General features: G+C 39.5%; 1 protein-coding gene across 1 annotated transcript; it reads left to right on the forward strand.

Annotated features, from left to right (window-relative positions):
• Nucleotides 1–998: 998 nt before the first annotated feature.
• LOC311027676 (cell division control protein 42 homolog) lies at nt 999–9,824 on the forward strand. The gene is made up of 6 exons (XM_084031803.1): nt 999–1,116; nt 3,611–3,715; nt 8,283–8,355; nt 8,575–8,684; nt 9,142–9,339; nt 9,710–9,824. Exons 2-6 carry the CDS (start codon nt 3,611–3,613, stop codon nt 9,797–9,799), a joined length of 576 nt encoding a protein of 191 aa, XP_083887929.1. The 5' UTR covers nt 999–1,116; the 3' UTR covers nt 9,800–9,824.
• Nucleotides 9,825–16,632: the final 6,808 nt, after the last annotated feature.

Here is a 16,632-nt window from a genome sequence, read left to right on the forward strand (position 1 = left end):
TCATCTTAACTGAAATTCATTCATCAGACGGGAAAGCCTCAAAAGCACCAAAGCATTATAGTCACCTGTGAATAATATACGTTGAACTTTGTACAAATATGACTGGAAAATGTGAGCGAAAGTATATAAAATATATTAACAGTTAGTTTACCAAAAATCTATGGCCAGAGTTAATAAGGAGAGGCCGAGCTGTCAGCAACAAAATAGTCATGTCACTCCCCTTTATTGTTATTCTATTGGGTACTGGCTTTAATATTACTTTTCATCCAATTTTATTTCTCTATCTTATTTTGTTGTAATTCACTTTTCTTTTTTAGTTTGCTTATTTTACTAGATTTAAATGATTCATATCGCTATTCTTTTTTGCACTGGTGTTAATATATACCATTATATAGCATACACATGTATTACTACCAGTATGATTGTGCTAAAGCATTTAAAATTGCTCCTCGCTGTAAGCAAAGCACTAATAGTCTGTATTTACTCTCCCTCTGGTGGTCACAGAGAAACTAGTCCACCTTTCAGTCCATCGTAGTCAGGAGTTTATAAATTATGAAACAACAACAGTTGTTTGGGAAGATAAAATTGTTTTTTCATATAGAGTCTCCTTCTTGGCAGTCTGTGACATATTTGACACCGAAGGTTCTCTTACAAGCTTTTTCCACATTAATTTCATATAAATGTGGTGGGTAAAATATTAGAATAATAAACACAAATGAATCACCTTCTATTCAAAACTATTTCATGACCTAATAGTACCTAAACTGGCAACTGTGTGTATCTGCCCAACAAGCTCAGATTTGTTTAGCTTGTTGTTGTTGAAAAAATGTAATCTTACTATATTTTATTTATTTATTTATTTTTAAATTAGAAGAATCAATAGATACACGTTTGGATTTCTTTTTAAATCGTTCATCTTTAGATCCGAGGAAATTAAGGAAACCAGACATGACGTTGCGGAAACACAAAATCACTACACGTATCCAGCGGAACCTGAACACGCCACAAGTCACATTTCCGGTTTCCGCACTGGTGGTGGGGAGAACGGGACGTTTACGGGAAGCACCTGAACGTAGCACGTTACCAGCAGCACTCCAGCGGCGGAGAAGAGACGAGGTATGTATCTGTCAATGTCTTTAACTCCAGATTTACTGACGGAAAATACTGAAATATCCACAGAGAAGCACCGATAGACTTTAGAGCGGCTGTTTCACTACTGTAAAAGCTGTGACTGTTAGCCCACTGGAAGCTAACTCGGCTAACCGGCAGCTGTCAAAACAAACAAGTTTCCTCCAGCTAACTCTGCTAGCTTACAGCCGTCGTTAAATCTCTGCTAACAAGTGACCGGCGTTGGTAAACCAAGGCGCTTACAGGACCGAATTTCTACGAGTCGATATACACGCAGCCCTCTGGATAGTGTCGTCTTTATATTCGTGTTAAAATAGGTATTTTTTAATATATATATTTATTTATGGGCGGTTGTGACTTCACGTTAGCCCCGAGCTGACTAGGCTAACGTAAGATAGCTTCGCAGGGCTGTACTCTTTCAACATATGAGTTTGGTTGCTTCTTAACGCAATCAACGCGAAGTGGAATCGTCCTTTCGTAGCTTCACAAACAAACAAACAAACAAACTGCTAACCCTGCGGTTAAATCGACGCGTCGATTTCGTGTGTTCGTCGCTATTTTCCTAAGCGGAAGTGCCCGGGAAGTGGGTAGTCTACATAGCAGAAGGTTAAATTTAAATGGCACGTTGTAGCTCAAAAAACTTAAATTCAAGTCGCTTAAAGTCATCTGCTGGACCGTGAGAACTCTTATGTGATACTGTAGTTGTCAACGGAAGTAATAGCATTTATTTGGATTCTGTATGTGATCATCCGCTCTGTGTACAGCCATTCAATATGTAATTATTAGCAATATTTGGTACACACCTTAAAGGACGCTTTGACTTGTTGATATAGACGTTTTCTTTCTTTCTTTCTTTCTGTATTATATTATTTCTGTTACATTGAGAGATATGAAATCAACAACACAATGCTTATTGCCAAATTAAGCTGAGTCTTAGTTTAGTCAATATCTTGAATAAATGTTTATTTCATCATTAGATAAAAACTCAAAGATCCTAATGTTTGCTTTGTTTTCATGTTGTTTGATGGTATTTTCTGTTTTCATAATGAATGTATTTGGATGGAAAAGTAAATATCTTAAAAAATAAAACATTATTAGTATGCATTATGGCAGTAATCAATGATTACATTTCAAGAACCCAAATTCAAATGGATGTCTTCTATAACTGACCAACAGTTTGATATCGAGTCATCAGATCTGGACAGCTGGAACCAGAGAATGTTTCAGTTTTTTACTTGACAAATGACTGAAACAATTAATTTTAACAATTGACAAAATAGTTGCAGGTCAATGATGTATTCTGTTGATCAATTAATCATCTCAGCTCTACAATACGGTATCAAATGTTTTTAAAAGTAAAAAGTGTATACTTAAATGCAAATGTATGCTCACAACATTGATGAATAAAACGAAGAACTAATCTGAAATTGTATAGTGAATTAAATGCCTTATCGTTGACTCCCAGAGGCTAAATGTGACCTCTTCAAACAGTCTTGTTTGCTCCGACCAACAGTCCAAAAACCCAAAGACGAATGGATGGAGAAAAGCAGCAAATCCTCACATTTGATGCTGAAAACATTGAATGTTGTCATTGTTTCATCATTTAAATACTTGGATGGATGATATTTGCTGACAAATCACTGCATCAAATAATATTGTCAGCAGAAATCCTTTGGTGTACATCATATAGTATAAGGGTACTTTGTTAAATAAAATAATAATGAAAGTAATCAGTCGCTGCATCTCCAAAACAGGAGTTGCAGCGACTTGTTACTAGATGAAGAAACAATAGTCCATTTTAAAATACTTGTTTGTGACTATAATTGCTGCATTTCCCTTAATTGCCTGCACGTGTTTGTGAAATATCCGAGGAATGAATTCTGCAAACACAACTGCTGTCATCGTCTCCGACCAGTTAGTCCGTCTCCGTGCCTGACTCAGCAGCGTTCGGCCGAGTGCTGCCGCTGCCAAAAGTCCCAAACAAAGAGCCAGTGATGAAGTAGCATCCCATATCCCTTTTACCTTTGTGTGTGTGTGTGTGTGTCGCCCCCCCCCCCCCCCCCCCCCAGCCTGGGTATGTGAGCTGCTCGGCGCATGGGCAGTCACAGGATCTGCTGCTGGCATGTAGTAAACACTGTGTTACACAGTTACCACTGCATCTGTCTCGCATTGCGCGGCTCGTGGCACGCCAGTCAAACCTGCCATCTGACACAGTGTTGACAGTGCACCTCGTCTACGTGCAGCCGAAACATGCAATCAAAACACTTTATTAATCCCTCAGGAAATTGTACTGCTGCAGTTGCTCCACAAGAGTTGGGAAAGAAAGAACGAATCATGTGATCATAAATAGATCATTTCATTCACTGTGTGGACGGGTTTTGTCTCTTCTCCCACCAACTTTTTCCCAGTAATCTTGTCAATAAGGATTAGGGTGAGGAATAATTGCACTTTCTCTGTCCCCCCTCCTCCTCCTCATCCTCAGATGCAGACCATAAAGTGTGTGGTGGTGGGTGATGGTGCGGTGGGAAAGACTTGCCTGCTCATCTCCTACACCACCAACAAGTTCCCCTCTGAATACGTCCCAACGGTGAGTAACCATCAAACACAAACTGTGAACACACTGTTGTACATGATTTACATGTACTGTCGCTACCAGCACTGTAGCTCTTTCCTGTCACACAGGAAGTGATGCTTGTTTACCGTCTGTCTGCATTGAACAGACATGAAAGAGGACGTTGTTTACGTGAGTGGGTTTCTGTCACCAAAACTAATCAAAGGAGGAAAAACTTCCCAATACAGACACACTGTTGCATTTACAGTTTTCCTCTTGAACGGGGGATTACCCACGTTTGGTTTTACTTTCAATGAAAGGCCATGTAATCGGTTTAATCTAGTTTACAGTCTGATGATTTGCCTGATCTTCAGAGGTGTGAAACAGTACAGACCTTCTCCACTCAAGTAGAAGTACAGATGCTCGTGTTCAAAAAGACTATGGTAAATGTACTGATTCAACTTCTTTACTCAAGTAAAAGTGGAAAAGTACACTGAAAATGTAATCTTCTCAGAGTAGAAAGTACAGATATTTGTTTTGAAAATGTAGGGAGTAAAAGTAAAAAGTTGTACTTCTAAAGATGTAAACAAAGTATTTGTACTTTGTTACTTCCCACCTCTACTGATCTTGGATCCCAGATCCCAGACTACAATTTCATCATTAACAGGAATGTGTGCGTGCGCTGTTTTCTGACCATTTAGAAAACAGCTGACTGACTGTTGACGGGCCGGACTGTCCTGCTGGAAATATCTTAAACATGCCTAATTGATGGGCAGCGTCACTGACTGCTGACTGCAGTGTGTTGAGTAATGCTCCACTGCTTTCTATCGGCACCCCATCAATCTGACGGTAGTCAGCACAGTTTGATCAGAGGATTGCAGAACCAACAGTGCTGACTCAACTTTATCTTCCTCTTCCTGTCTGACTGTCTGCCTCTCACGCCTCCATTTTTAACCATTTGGTTTGAATATGTGAGTACCGCCCCAACACCCACAACATGCATCTCTTTCATCATGTATACTTAATAAAGTGGTAGCGTTTTGGGTATAAAGTGGAAGTATAATAAAGATTAAGTCGTTGTTATAGAAGTTATTAGTTTCACCACTCATTTATACAATATTATTGTCATGATTTCTAGCCCAATACATAAATATAAAACCACTTTTCTCTTATTCCCCCGGTTTAAAGATATTGATTACTGCAATATTGCGACTTTTCACCCCTCATAATTCCAACTATATTCTCACAACATTTTTCACAACATTCTTTTGACTTAATTTACAGTGCTCCTAATGCTCCATTTCAGTAAATGAAGTCCATCCATATAATTATGGAATATAAAGGCTCCATAACAGTTTGGTCAGTCAAACTAATTCATTAATTAGTAATTTTTTATTACTTATTGTCCCATCGTTTTCTGACCCTTATTGGTTTTTATTGGCGTACACAACGCCAGTGTTATCTTAAACCTTTGAAACCAATAATCATGGTGATGAATGCAGCCATCTGGTGTCCAGTAAGTCATGGAATACATTTTTTTTAAAGCTTTACACTTTAGATGATGAGTGGTGTTTTATCCATCATTGCAAACACAAGCATAAACATTCTGTGTCGTCTTCACTTTATTGTGTTTGTGTTGAGCGTTCTCGCGTCAGAGTTGAATCTTGTCGAACTGCTTCCTGTCTGTCAGTCGAGAACCAACACAATAATACAGATCAGGAGAGAGGAAGTCTCCTCCAGGAAACAATTCCTCAGAAACACGTCGCCTTGCATCCGTAACATTTCATCTGGAGTGTCTTTGTCAGGGAGTTCAGTTCAAGCTGTTTTTGGTGCTCTGTAAAATCTGAGCATGGGGTTTTTTTTTAATGAAAAGAAGTCCTAGAGAATAGTTAAATTATTGTGACACTAGATGACACTACCACTAACTGGCGACTTCTCCATGTAGCTGCAGCTTTTTCCATAGTTGTTGTGATCAAACTGTTTCTAGCAGCTTCTGCAGGCTGAGCGCCATCCAAACGCCATCACAAATACTTTATAGTGTGTGTATAGTGTGTGTGTGTGTGTGTGTGTGTGTGTGTGTGTGTGTGTGTGTGTGTGTGTGTGTGTGTGTGTGTGTGTGTGTGTGTGTGTGTGTGTGTGTGTGTGTGTGTGTGTGTGTGTGTGTGTGTGTGTGTGTGTGTGTGTGTGTGTGTGTGTGTGTGAGAGACCCTTAACTTGCTTTTTAATGATTGTAACAGTGAATAAAGACGTACTCAGCTTTAGTGGAACAGTGTTATTCCTTAATTCTATTGTCTTCTGTCTCGATCACCAGGTGGTGGTTCACTTTTACTCCGTGATCTGTAGCTGTAGCTTCTGGCTTTATCTATTTAACCCGTTTTCACTGCTGAATCAGTTCGACATCCTGATTATCTTTCAAAGACATATAGTAGACCCTTCTGTCTGCTTCTCTCTGAAATCACTTTTCCAATTATAAGTTAATATTTATTCAGGCAGAGCAGTTGGTGACTGTGTGGGCTTCGTGTTAGCTCCGACAGCTCGACGTAGGGGCAATTAAAATAGGAAAACCAACAAACTGTGTCCAACACAAACTACTGAGAAGGCAAAAGTATCCCTGTGAAAAATCGCTTGAACAATACTGCTTATGTCATTTTGTCTATTTAAACTTCAGAAATGTGTTGTGGCGCTGGTTCCTTTTGTTCCTTTTGTCTGAGTTTTTGCTCTAAATCGGGAAATGGGCCAAAAATAGTCTGAGAGCTTTGAAAGGCCAAATATCTTAGCTCCTGGAAAATTAATGTTTAATTTCTACTCTTATTTGTGTTTTTATCAATAAGTCTGAATTATTACATGCAATTTCACTCACTAACATTATGCTGGGCTTTAAACACGCTAGTGGAAACCCTTACAGGGCGTGCTCGGTAGACATGCAGCTGACAAGCGTGCAGCTCAACGAACTGATGCAGTCTAAGCTTGCCGGGAAAGCGGCTGCACATGTCCACGACGACACGCAGCATGCGTTCGCTGCAGCTCTTCGGCGGTAAACAGCGAATCTAACCTGGTTGTCCATTGGTTATCATTGCAGCTGGGCGGCTTGTTGGGCAACGTTCAACCACAACACACCCACATGCATGTTAGCGTTTAACACAGTTAACGAGCATCAGCCATCGGTCAAAATTAGAAGAAATTAAAAATAAGCATCTCTACTTTTGATTCTTCTTCAGTCAACAAAAATGAAGACGACGTTATTTGACTTTTGTCAGTGAAATTTTAATCTTATTTTTGTCACAGTTATATAGTAAGTTCTTCTATTGTGAGTTTAGCAGAAACTAGTTTTTTGTCTTGTTTTTTGTCTTGTTATTCTTTTCCGTAGTTTTTATCTGCAAAATAAACACAGATTTGTTGCTTTCACTATTAAAGGTTTTGGTAGTCAGTACCAAAGAAATATTCTGGTCTGACGATGCAGTCCTCCATGTCGGACTGTAACTGTAACCAGCTGTGAGCCTGCCTGTTTATGTAAAGACTAAACGTATGGGAGAGCCTACCTAGCTGGAATCCATGTTTGTTATACTCAATGCAGCCTCCTCCAGGCCCACAGGCCACATCCTCCAGTCAATCCTTAACCCGCGCATACAGAGCTTCATTAAAACCAAATGGCATCTGCAGGCAAAAGCAGGTCGACGTGCTGAAGTCGGTGCTGTGCTGCAGGCACGGCAGCTGCAAAACACTCCCTGCTGTTGGCCTCGATTCCACTCTCGCCAGGTTAGCGGGCGTGTTGGGGCAGCGCTGCTTGTTATCGTACATGGCAGCAGCCTGAAGGTAGAGTGATGAAACCAGAGGAACTCTGGTCACCTGAACAACAACGAAACAAAACTACATTAATTGAGAGAATTGGGCTTGTTTCCATCTGTTTTTCACACTTTAAAATGCACACAACTTCCTCTAAAGTCGAGCTTTTAAATGTGAATTTCAAAGGTCATCAGATGCAATGTCGTGTGTTTACCAAGAAAGCAGCATGTTGATCTGCAGTGCAGGCAGATCATTATTAATAAAACTGCTAATACAAGGTACAAGTATGGATATTGATTTTATAATAATATATAATAATAATATAATAAAAGATAAAGGGCAGTACTTGATTGTTCTTCATTATAAAGGATGTTCACGATGTGTCTATTATCTGTGGCGCAATAATAATAATGGTTCCTGAACTAAATTTAAAGTGATCCCAGCATGTTTTAGTGCAACTTTAAGAGGTTTTAAGCAAATTTTGATGATTGTTGAGATATTGTTGATGTGACATTTTGGGGCGGGTGTGGCTCAGATGTAGAGCCAATGTGCCAAAGCGTCCTTGTGCAAGATACTGAACCCTAAGTTGCTGCCATCAATGAATGAATGTGTGTGAATGGGTAAATGTAGATGTAAAGCGCTTTGAGTAGTCGGAAAGTGCTATGAATGCAGGTCCATTCACCATCTTATATCGTCCCATGCCTGCTCATAAGCCTCTTAAACACCATAAGTATTCATTGTTTTATGATCATATACCTTTTTCTCTCTCTCTCTCTCTCTCTCTCATCTTTATCCCATCATTCCTCTCTCTCCTCTTCAGGTTTTTGATAACTATGCAGTGACAGTGATGATCGGCGGAGAGCCCTACACTCTGGGACTGTTTGACACTGCAGGTAAAAACAAAGTAAAATGCTGTGTGGGTTCATGTTCACAGCAGCAAAAACAACAGGAACCTGATTTGGGAGTAAAAACTCTCTAATTTCCCTCATCAATAACTCTCTCCATGCCGTCGTTGCAGCTTACTTTACACTTCAATATATATATAATATATGTTTTGTACCTGGTGTCTTGTTTTGCTGCTGATCAGAGTGTTTGTGTGTCTCCCCCTGCAGGTCAGGAAGACTACGACAGGCTGCGACCCCTCAGCTACCCTCAGACCGATGTCTTCCTCGTCTGCTTCTCTGTCGTATCGCCTTCCTCCTTTGAGAATGTCAGAGAGAAGGTGAGTTCATGCTTGAGTCGTTCAGTCAGTGTCGGTCTTTGTCAGGTTTGGGTTTTAACACAACCAGTGCTGAGCAATAATTCAGCATAATCATCCATGTCTTTCTTTTCGGTCACATCATCAAGACGGTGTGAGAAAGAAATGACCCTTTCTCACACAACCAGTAGAGTTATTCATAAAAAAACATCGGACTTCTCGTGCTAACACCCTTTAGATTTAATTTCCTGAAATTACTTTCATTAACTCTCCTATTTGTTGAAAGTATTCTATCTTCTCATACAATCTATGGAAAACATGCCTAAAAGACACAACTGTACAGTATATTGAAGACAAATTCAGATCAGATTGGTCTTTTTTTTATGCAGCAAAGACTTTAAACTTTCCGGGTGTAAATCCAGACTCTGACCTTCCAGAGGAAATGCCTCATCCTCCTTTTTGAATGCGTCTCTCTCCACAGTGGGTGCCGGAGATTTCGCACCACTGCCCGCGGACCCCCTTCCTGCTGGTCGGGACTCAGGTGGATCTGAGAGACGACAGCAACACTCTGGAGAAACTGGCCAAGAACAAACAGCGAGCGCTGACCTGCGAGAGCGGGGAGAAACTGGGCCGCGACCTGAAGGCCGTCAAATACGTGGAGTGTTCAGCTCTCACGCAGGTAGGCAGACGTGTCACCGCGAGGAACCGGCTGTTCGCTAACAGGTCGGAGTCTTGGAGTAGATTCCAAGAAGATGAATCAGGAATCACTACATGTGCTTCGTTTGCACGGGAGACTGCACTTGATCTTGAACACATAACGAGCTTTGTCAAAGTGTTTTAGAGTGAAGTGGACAATAAATTACAACAGAAGTACAGTTTTCTGATAAATAATGATTGCCTCTTAAAAGTGAGCATTTGTGCTGTTTTCTCGTCTTACATTGTAGTGAATTAAATATATTTTATACGTTTTATAGTGGTTGCATGGGGGTAGCTATATGACTTTTTTTAAATGAAGAAATAAAGATGGAAACGTTTCTGTGTTTTTTCAGAGGGGACTGAAGAACGTGTTTGACGAGGCCATTCTGGCTGCCCTGGAGCCTCCGGACAACAAACCCAAGAAGCGCTGCGTCATGTTGTAGACGCCACAGGAGGAGGAGGAGGAGGAGGAGGAGGAGGAGGAGGAGGGGGGAAGAGATGAACCTAGACGGGTACAGGCGGAGGGAGTGAGGGGGGAGGGGGGAGGGGTGGGGTGGAGGTGTTTTAACAGTGCCTTCAGCCGTAGTGACTTAATGTGGGTGTGGTGTTGGAGGAGCTTTATTTTCATCATAGACACAAGTCGATTATAACATGACTAACATACGTGAGCAGCGCTCCCCGCTAACCAGGAAACAGGGTTTTAACCTCAGACGCCTGTTAAAGGAGACATGGTGGGCGGAGTCACGGTTACAGCTGCAGGAACTGCCAACCACCTTCTCAAAAGCTTTCTAGTCGAAGTCTTAAAGTTAAAGGATTGTGAACGAGTGTCTGACACACAGTTGTGGATCAAAACGGCCATCTTACATTTATTTAACTTTTGGTGATGCTGATCTGCTGGAGGCATATATATATATATATATATATATATATATATATATATATATATATATATATTCCACTATTGGTTTGGTCCAAAGCAGGTTGTAAGTCTTGAAAAAACCAAAAAACATTAATGGTATTAAGCCACCACTCTGATTTACAAACATACGAGAAGATAAAAAATAAAACAAGTTCCTCGAGCAAAACTAGTGCTGGTTTTAATTTAGAAAGACATGTGACCCAGTTGGTGAGCAGCATCCCCCCCAGCAGCCACGTAAACTGGTGGAGTTAACAAAAAAACACTGAACCTGACTTCAGATCCAGATCGTTGAGGGCAGAGTGGGCTAATTAACCTTTCAGTAGAGCTTTGCCTGAAAGAATATCCACACACTTAACACTGCCAGCTTGCAATAATCTGACAACGTGACCATAGAGGAATAAATCTCAAATGCCACCCAAATACTACATTAAATAATATAATATATATACATTAATAATAATAATAATATGATATAAAATCTGCATACTTCCTCTTACATTCAGAATTTTTAGCATTGATAAATCAATATGATAAGAGTTGTCGCAGAGAAGAGCGTCGGCCTTGAGTCTTGGTGCATTTTCTGTTGTCAGATTTGAATACCTTTTATGTGACAAAAAAAACTTTCATTTCACCGCAGCATGGAGTCACTCCACCTCGTTTCCGTGTGCGCGTGGACACTTCTTAATGCCTTAAAATATGTTCTTTCCTACGTAGCTGCCTTATTGCTTTTAAAACCAGCCGGGTCCTAAAAACAAACGTCCACACAGCAAACGGGAACCTGGCCGAAGTCAAATATGTGATCGTTCACTCACACATTTTTCACTTCAATGTAATGTTTCGACATCTTCTTCCTCTTCCTCATAATTATCCGTGTGGACTGATTTAAATGGCGTCTAGCTGGTGAGACATTTCACCCATGACCTCCTTGTATCGTCCGCTCTCCTTCTGCCCGGTGGGAACCTCCTCCGGTGTGTCGGCAGCACCTCCTGGCGGCGGTAAGGAGGACTACCGCTCAGTTTAAAGGTGGTTTAATCGGCCAGCAGCAGATTCATCGTTTTGTTTTGTTTTGAGGCATTGCATAAATCTGACTTGAACCTATAAAGCTGCACAGACCATACGTTTTAGAGTTACACAGAACAAACTGTGTTCTGTTGCTAACTTGTACGTACAGTTCACTAACTGGGGATCTGTTTCAGGTGGAATAATTGATGATCAATCTTATTTATAAATAATAGATTCTAGTTTCTGGTAGAAAGTCTTTAACGTCTCTAATGCAGATTGTCCTGCACCAAATAAATAACAATTTAAATCCTCAAACTGAGATTATTCCCCATTAAAACAAACTAAAATTCCACTTATTTTTGCTTATTTTTCCCACTGTTTTGGAGATTATTCTGATTATGTATAGATGATTACAAGTATTATATATATAAATATAATATCTTTGCTCCTTATTGTTTCTTGGGGAACATTGTTTTACTAGTTGTTTTATTTTTTTTGGACACGTGAGGTTTTTTTATTTCTTTTATTTTAGGTATTTGTACTATTTACTTGACTGTTGAGTGCCAACGGTTTGAGAGAGAATCACAAACGATCCTCATGATAAGCTTCTAACAGCAGAAAAACACAACTTAATAACAGTTGAAGCAATAATTACAGATGTGGAAAACTGCTCTGTATGGAAACATGAATGTTGGAACTGGTGGGTGTTTGGAAATAATAAAAAACAGTACTTGAATGTTGTTTCACCTTGACTTGATTTTATTTGTATTAATCTGAGCCACTTACTCCTTCTTCTGCTCCACTTTTTACTTTGCTTATCATCTGTACTTTTCTGACTCTTTATTTTGAATAAAACTGCTCTTGTCTACAACAAAAATGCAAAAAACTTTCAAATACAAATTATCTTGTGAATTAAAACATATATATATATATATACTGTACATACATACATATATATTATTTTTTATTAGCAACACATTGCAATATAACTTTTTTTGACAGAATCTCAATATCATGGACTAGGTTTTACATTGAAGAGAGTTTTTATGGGAATGAATGGACTCATGACTCAAGAGGAATCATGACATATTTGTAAAAACAATAACACAATTAAGCTTCATTGTCCGATAATTGGCAGATAGATTATTCTCACCCACCACCTTGAACTTAACATTCAACATAAAACAGTTAAGATGTAAAATATATCTGAAAAACACACAACCTCAGAGAAAGTGCCTCTAAACTTGCAGTATGACATCAAGTCTGGGCTCATGTTGACCAAACTGCTAGAGGTTAATTTTGGTGAGAGGCAAAGGGAGAACATAACAAAAGCTGCTCAAATTGTAAAAATCCATCACCCATTATGTTCTCCCTATTTGTCTATTTATATATTATTAATATAGAATTGTTCTTGCTTTCACATGTTGATACTCAAGATATTTAGGATCACTGAATTTATCAGGATTTTTTTTTTTTTAAGGCTGAATCCTTCTCTCTGATTGGCTGTGTGACACGTGATCAATCTTGCTCTTAAATGTTTAATGTGCGCTTCATTTGAATGTCAATATGTTTTTTCGAACTATTGTATCATGAATACTTTCCCGCAGGATGTAAATATTACACCATGAAAAAGCAAACCAACCACGAAAAAGCCTGAGACATTTGCATTTTCTTGATGTTTATTACAGTTTTTCTCCATTGGTTTGGCTCATTTCTTGAAACAGAAATGACATTCTCAAAACTCTAAGATCATTTGGCAAAACAGTCTTACAGTTCAGCACAACACCATAGTTCACTTGCAAAAATCTCTCCCAAAACTGTTCACTCATGCTTCAAAACTAAATTCCTTCCCCATATAAAGAGTCAGTGCCCCCAAAAGACAAAAGATCCTTCTCAATTTCTTTGGCTCATTTCTCGAAACAGACCGGACGTTCTCAACACTCTTGGTGCTTTTGCCCAAAATAACCTGGATGGTTCAGCACAACACCATGGTTCACCTGCAAAAGCTCATATCTCTCCCAAAACAGTTCACTCATGTGTCAAATCTAAATTCCTTTCTCATATAAATAGTCAGTGCCCCCAAAATGCATTGTCCCTTTGGCATTGTGTAAGCACTGCAAGTCAAAATGTTTAGACGTTTTGTCACTATGGCAGAGGACAACTGAAATATCCCTCATGTCCACCACTAAGTCTTAGCCCAGTCCTTCATTTTACAATGGTTACTGTACTCGTTTTTTTGTCTAGCTAACAGAATACAATTGTGTGTAAAACTGAAAAAAATAGGTTTTTACGGTAAGAGAAGCCACCCGTGCCAGGTTGTTGTTCAAACATAGAATTCAAAGGACAACACTCCATTCATAATGTATGTCTTATGTATTTCTTACAGAATGAGTTACCAATGAAATTGTATTGTTGCTTTACTTTTTACCACTATTCTAATGCATCACTGAGCAGTGACTGGAATACTACTGTATCCCATTGAGGTACATTACTGCAGGGCTATAACACACACACACACACACACACACACACACACACGCACGCACACACACACACACACACACTAAATGAATAGGTAAATGCACATTTCTTGCTACAGCAGTATACAACATATAGTTCAATTATTGACTGATGTGAGTACATACCTGTTTTCCCTGTGAAAGGTTTGGATGATGGAGGAGACTGTAGAGCGAGGCACATTAGGCTGCACTCTGCGACCTGCCTCCACCATTGTGAGACGGTGGTTGACAACATGGTCTATAATTGTGGCCCGAATTTCATCCAGGACAACATGGTGTCTTCGTGCTCCTCGGCCTCTTCCCCCTATTCCACCACCACGCACCCTTACTCCTCTTCCTCTTCCTCTTCTTCTTCATGGAGCAGGCAGTTGCCCTTGTTCATTTGCTTGGCCAGGTGCCTCCATGTTCAGAAATGGTACTGGTCCTGGTCAACCTTTATATATATACTGTATATGTTTGGCAGCATTCACAATCATAGACAGCACCTGTCAGGTAACTAAACATACGGTTTGATTGGTCAGCTGAGATGAGTGAAACTCCTCCTTCGTTAGTCAAGTTCTAGTTTCACCTGACTGTCAATTACTGTACTCAATGTATCAAATGTTCCAAGACATTCATATATGGTATTCATGGTATTCTGTTCTTGACTAATTTTGACAATTGATCAGACTATTATGCAAGTGATGACTTACACAATGAAATGATGCTGACATGTTTTGAAGAGAACAACCATTAGACTGAGAATCGACAATCAGTTTAGATCAACAAGATCTATTCACCTGGAAATTGTGCTAAATGTAGGCTACCTGTACTTAATTTGCAAAGATGTAATGAGATATTGAAACATGTACTAAGACAATTGCAATTTGATTAATGAATGAGAAATGCAATTCTGTTGTGGACAATTGCCAAGTGGTTTGGAGATTTGTCCATGTTGTTTTGAGAATGTAATTTCTGTTTCAAGAAAAGAGCCAAACCAATGGAGAAAAACTGTAATCGCACCGTTGGTGTTAATTCTTCGAAGTTTGATTAAAGCCAGTAATACATTTATTTAATTTTTTTTAATCTTAATCTCGATTTTGAAGGTGCAAGACATGAAATTAGGAGCATTTTGATGGCCTTGCATCGATTTCAGCATGCGACGCTAACGGTACAAATTGTGGTTAACATGGTGACAGAGCTGGACTTTCTGGGACATCTGTTCAGTGAATCGACATGTATAAACACATTATACACTATATAATGTGCTGGCTGTATGTTTTTTTTTTTTTTTTAATGTCTGGTTTACTGTCTTTTTTGTTTGTATCGTGTGTGCCTGTATCTATAAAAATCTTGACAAATAAAATTTACGAAAAAAAACATAGTGACAGAGCGAACTGGGAATGTGATGATATAAGATTTTATCATGGAAGGCTCTCAAAGACACAATAAATTGACCGTGATGAATTTCCATAATCGGGATAATCGCAAACCTCGTCGCTATAGTGACTTTAACAAGCTGTCTAGCTCACTATCGACAGATAAGTTAAAATAACTATTTTTAGCTTATATTATTTAAGATAGCTACAAGGTGGTGTAGTGGGTAGCACAGTCGCCTCACAGCGAGAGGGTCCCGGGTTCCATTCCCAGTTTGGATTCAGGTTCCTTCTGTGTGGAGTTTGCATGTTCTCCCCGTGTAAGCGTGGGTTCTCTCCATGTTCCTCCCACAGTCTAAAGACATGCAGGATGGACCTGTGTAGGGTTGCAAAGGGGCGGAAAATTCCCAGTAAATTTCCACGGGAATTTAAGCTTGGGAATTTTGGAAATATTCCATATTTGGAAACTTTCCATGGGAATAATGGGAATTATGGGAATAATGGGAATTTAGGGGAACTAACTGGGAATATATTATATCCAAGCATAAATATGAACAGAAGTCATAAGAAAACATCCATACAAAATGTTTTCAACATTCAACAGATTTATTTGAAAGTAGAACAGAACATGTTTTAATTAGTTGTTTCATGGGTGAAGTCAAAAACAGGAATGTTAGGTTCAATACTCCCAAAAATGGAATGGAATGTTCCCATTCATTGTCTATGTAAGAAGCCGTGCAATGCCGTCGCGGAGCAGTGAATTTCGAGAGACGGAGGGCCGCCACCCGCAAGCTCTCGAAAATCTTTCAAACTGACTGTTGTCGATCTAAAATAAAGACAGATTCAGCAACTGCATAGCTTATTTCTCTCCTAACATGTTTTCAGAAACACATTTCGTTGAACTATTTTCGTAAAATAAGAGGGAGGTGGGAGGCTGCGAGGGGAGAACGATACGAGCTCGGAGGAGCACAGAGGGGAGGGGAGGGGTGTGTGTGTGGGGGGGGGGGGATGCTTTTTGTCAAACCTTTGAAATCATAGACTAGAGCTTTAATAAATATATTTCCCCATAATAGCATCAAAACTTACTTCACTTTGTTTAGTCCAGAAGCTTAAATGTGTGCCTTCAATAGTCTTTGTGCTTCAGGCTTAAAAGTGTGGTCCAGTCTTCTAGTGATCTTCATGTGATGGAGGCGTGCACAGTGCCAGTAGGGGGCGTGGTCTCAATAGCCATGCACTAAGCAGTGTGCTCTGTGCATGTGGTTGAGGAATGGCATGGATATTCAAGTGTATTTGAATGGCATCTGTTTGTTTTAGTCAAGATTATGCTACAAAATAACTTTCCTCAGCTATATTTAAGTCCCCTTTGAAGAGCCAACCATCAATTTAAAAAAAATCCCAGTTTATTCCTGTTTATTCCCATAAATTCCCATGGAAAGTTTCCACTTTTGAAAATTCCCGGAATTTTGCAACCCTAGCCCTGT

Source organism: Eutrigla gurnardus (genome assembly GCF_963514095.1).
Source record: "Eutrigla gurnardus genome assembly, chromosome: 17".
Classification (NCBI taxonomy): Eukaryota; Metazoa; Chordata; class Actinopteri; order Perciformes; family Triglidae; genus Eutrigla; species Eutrigla gurnardus.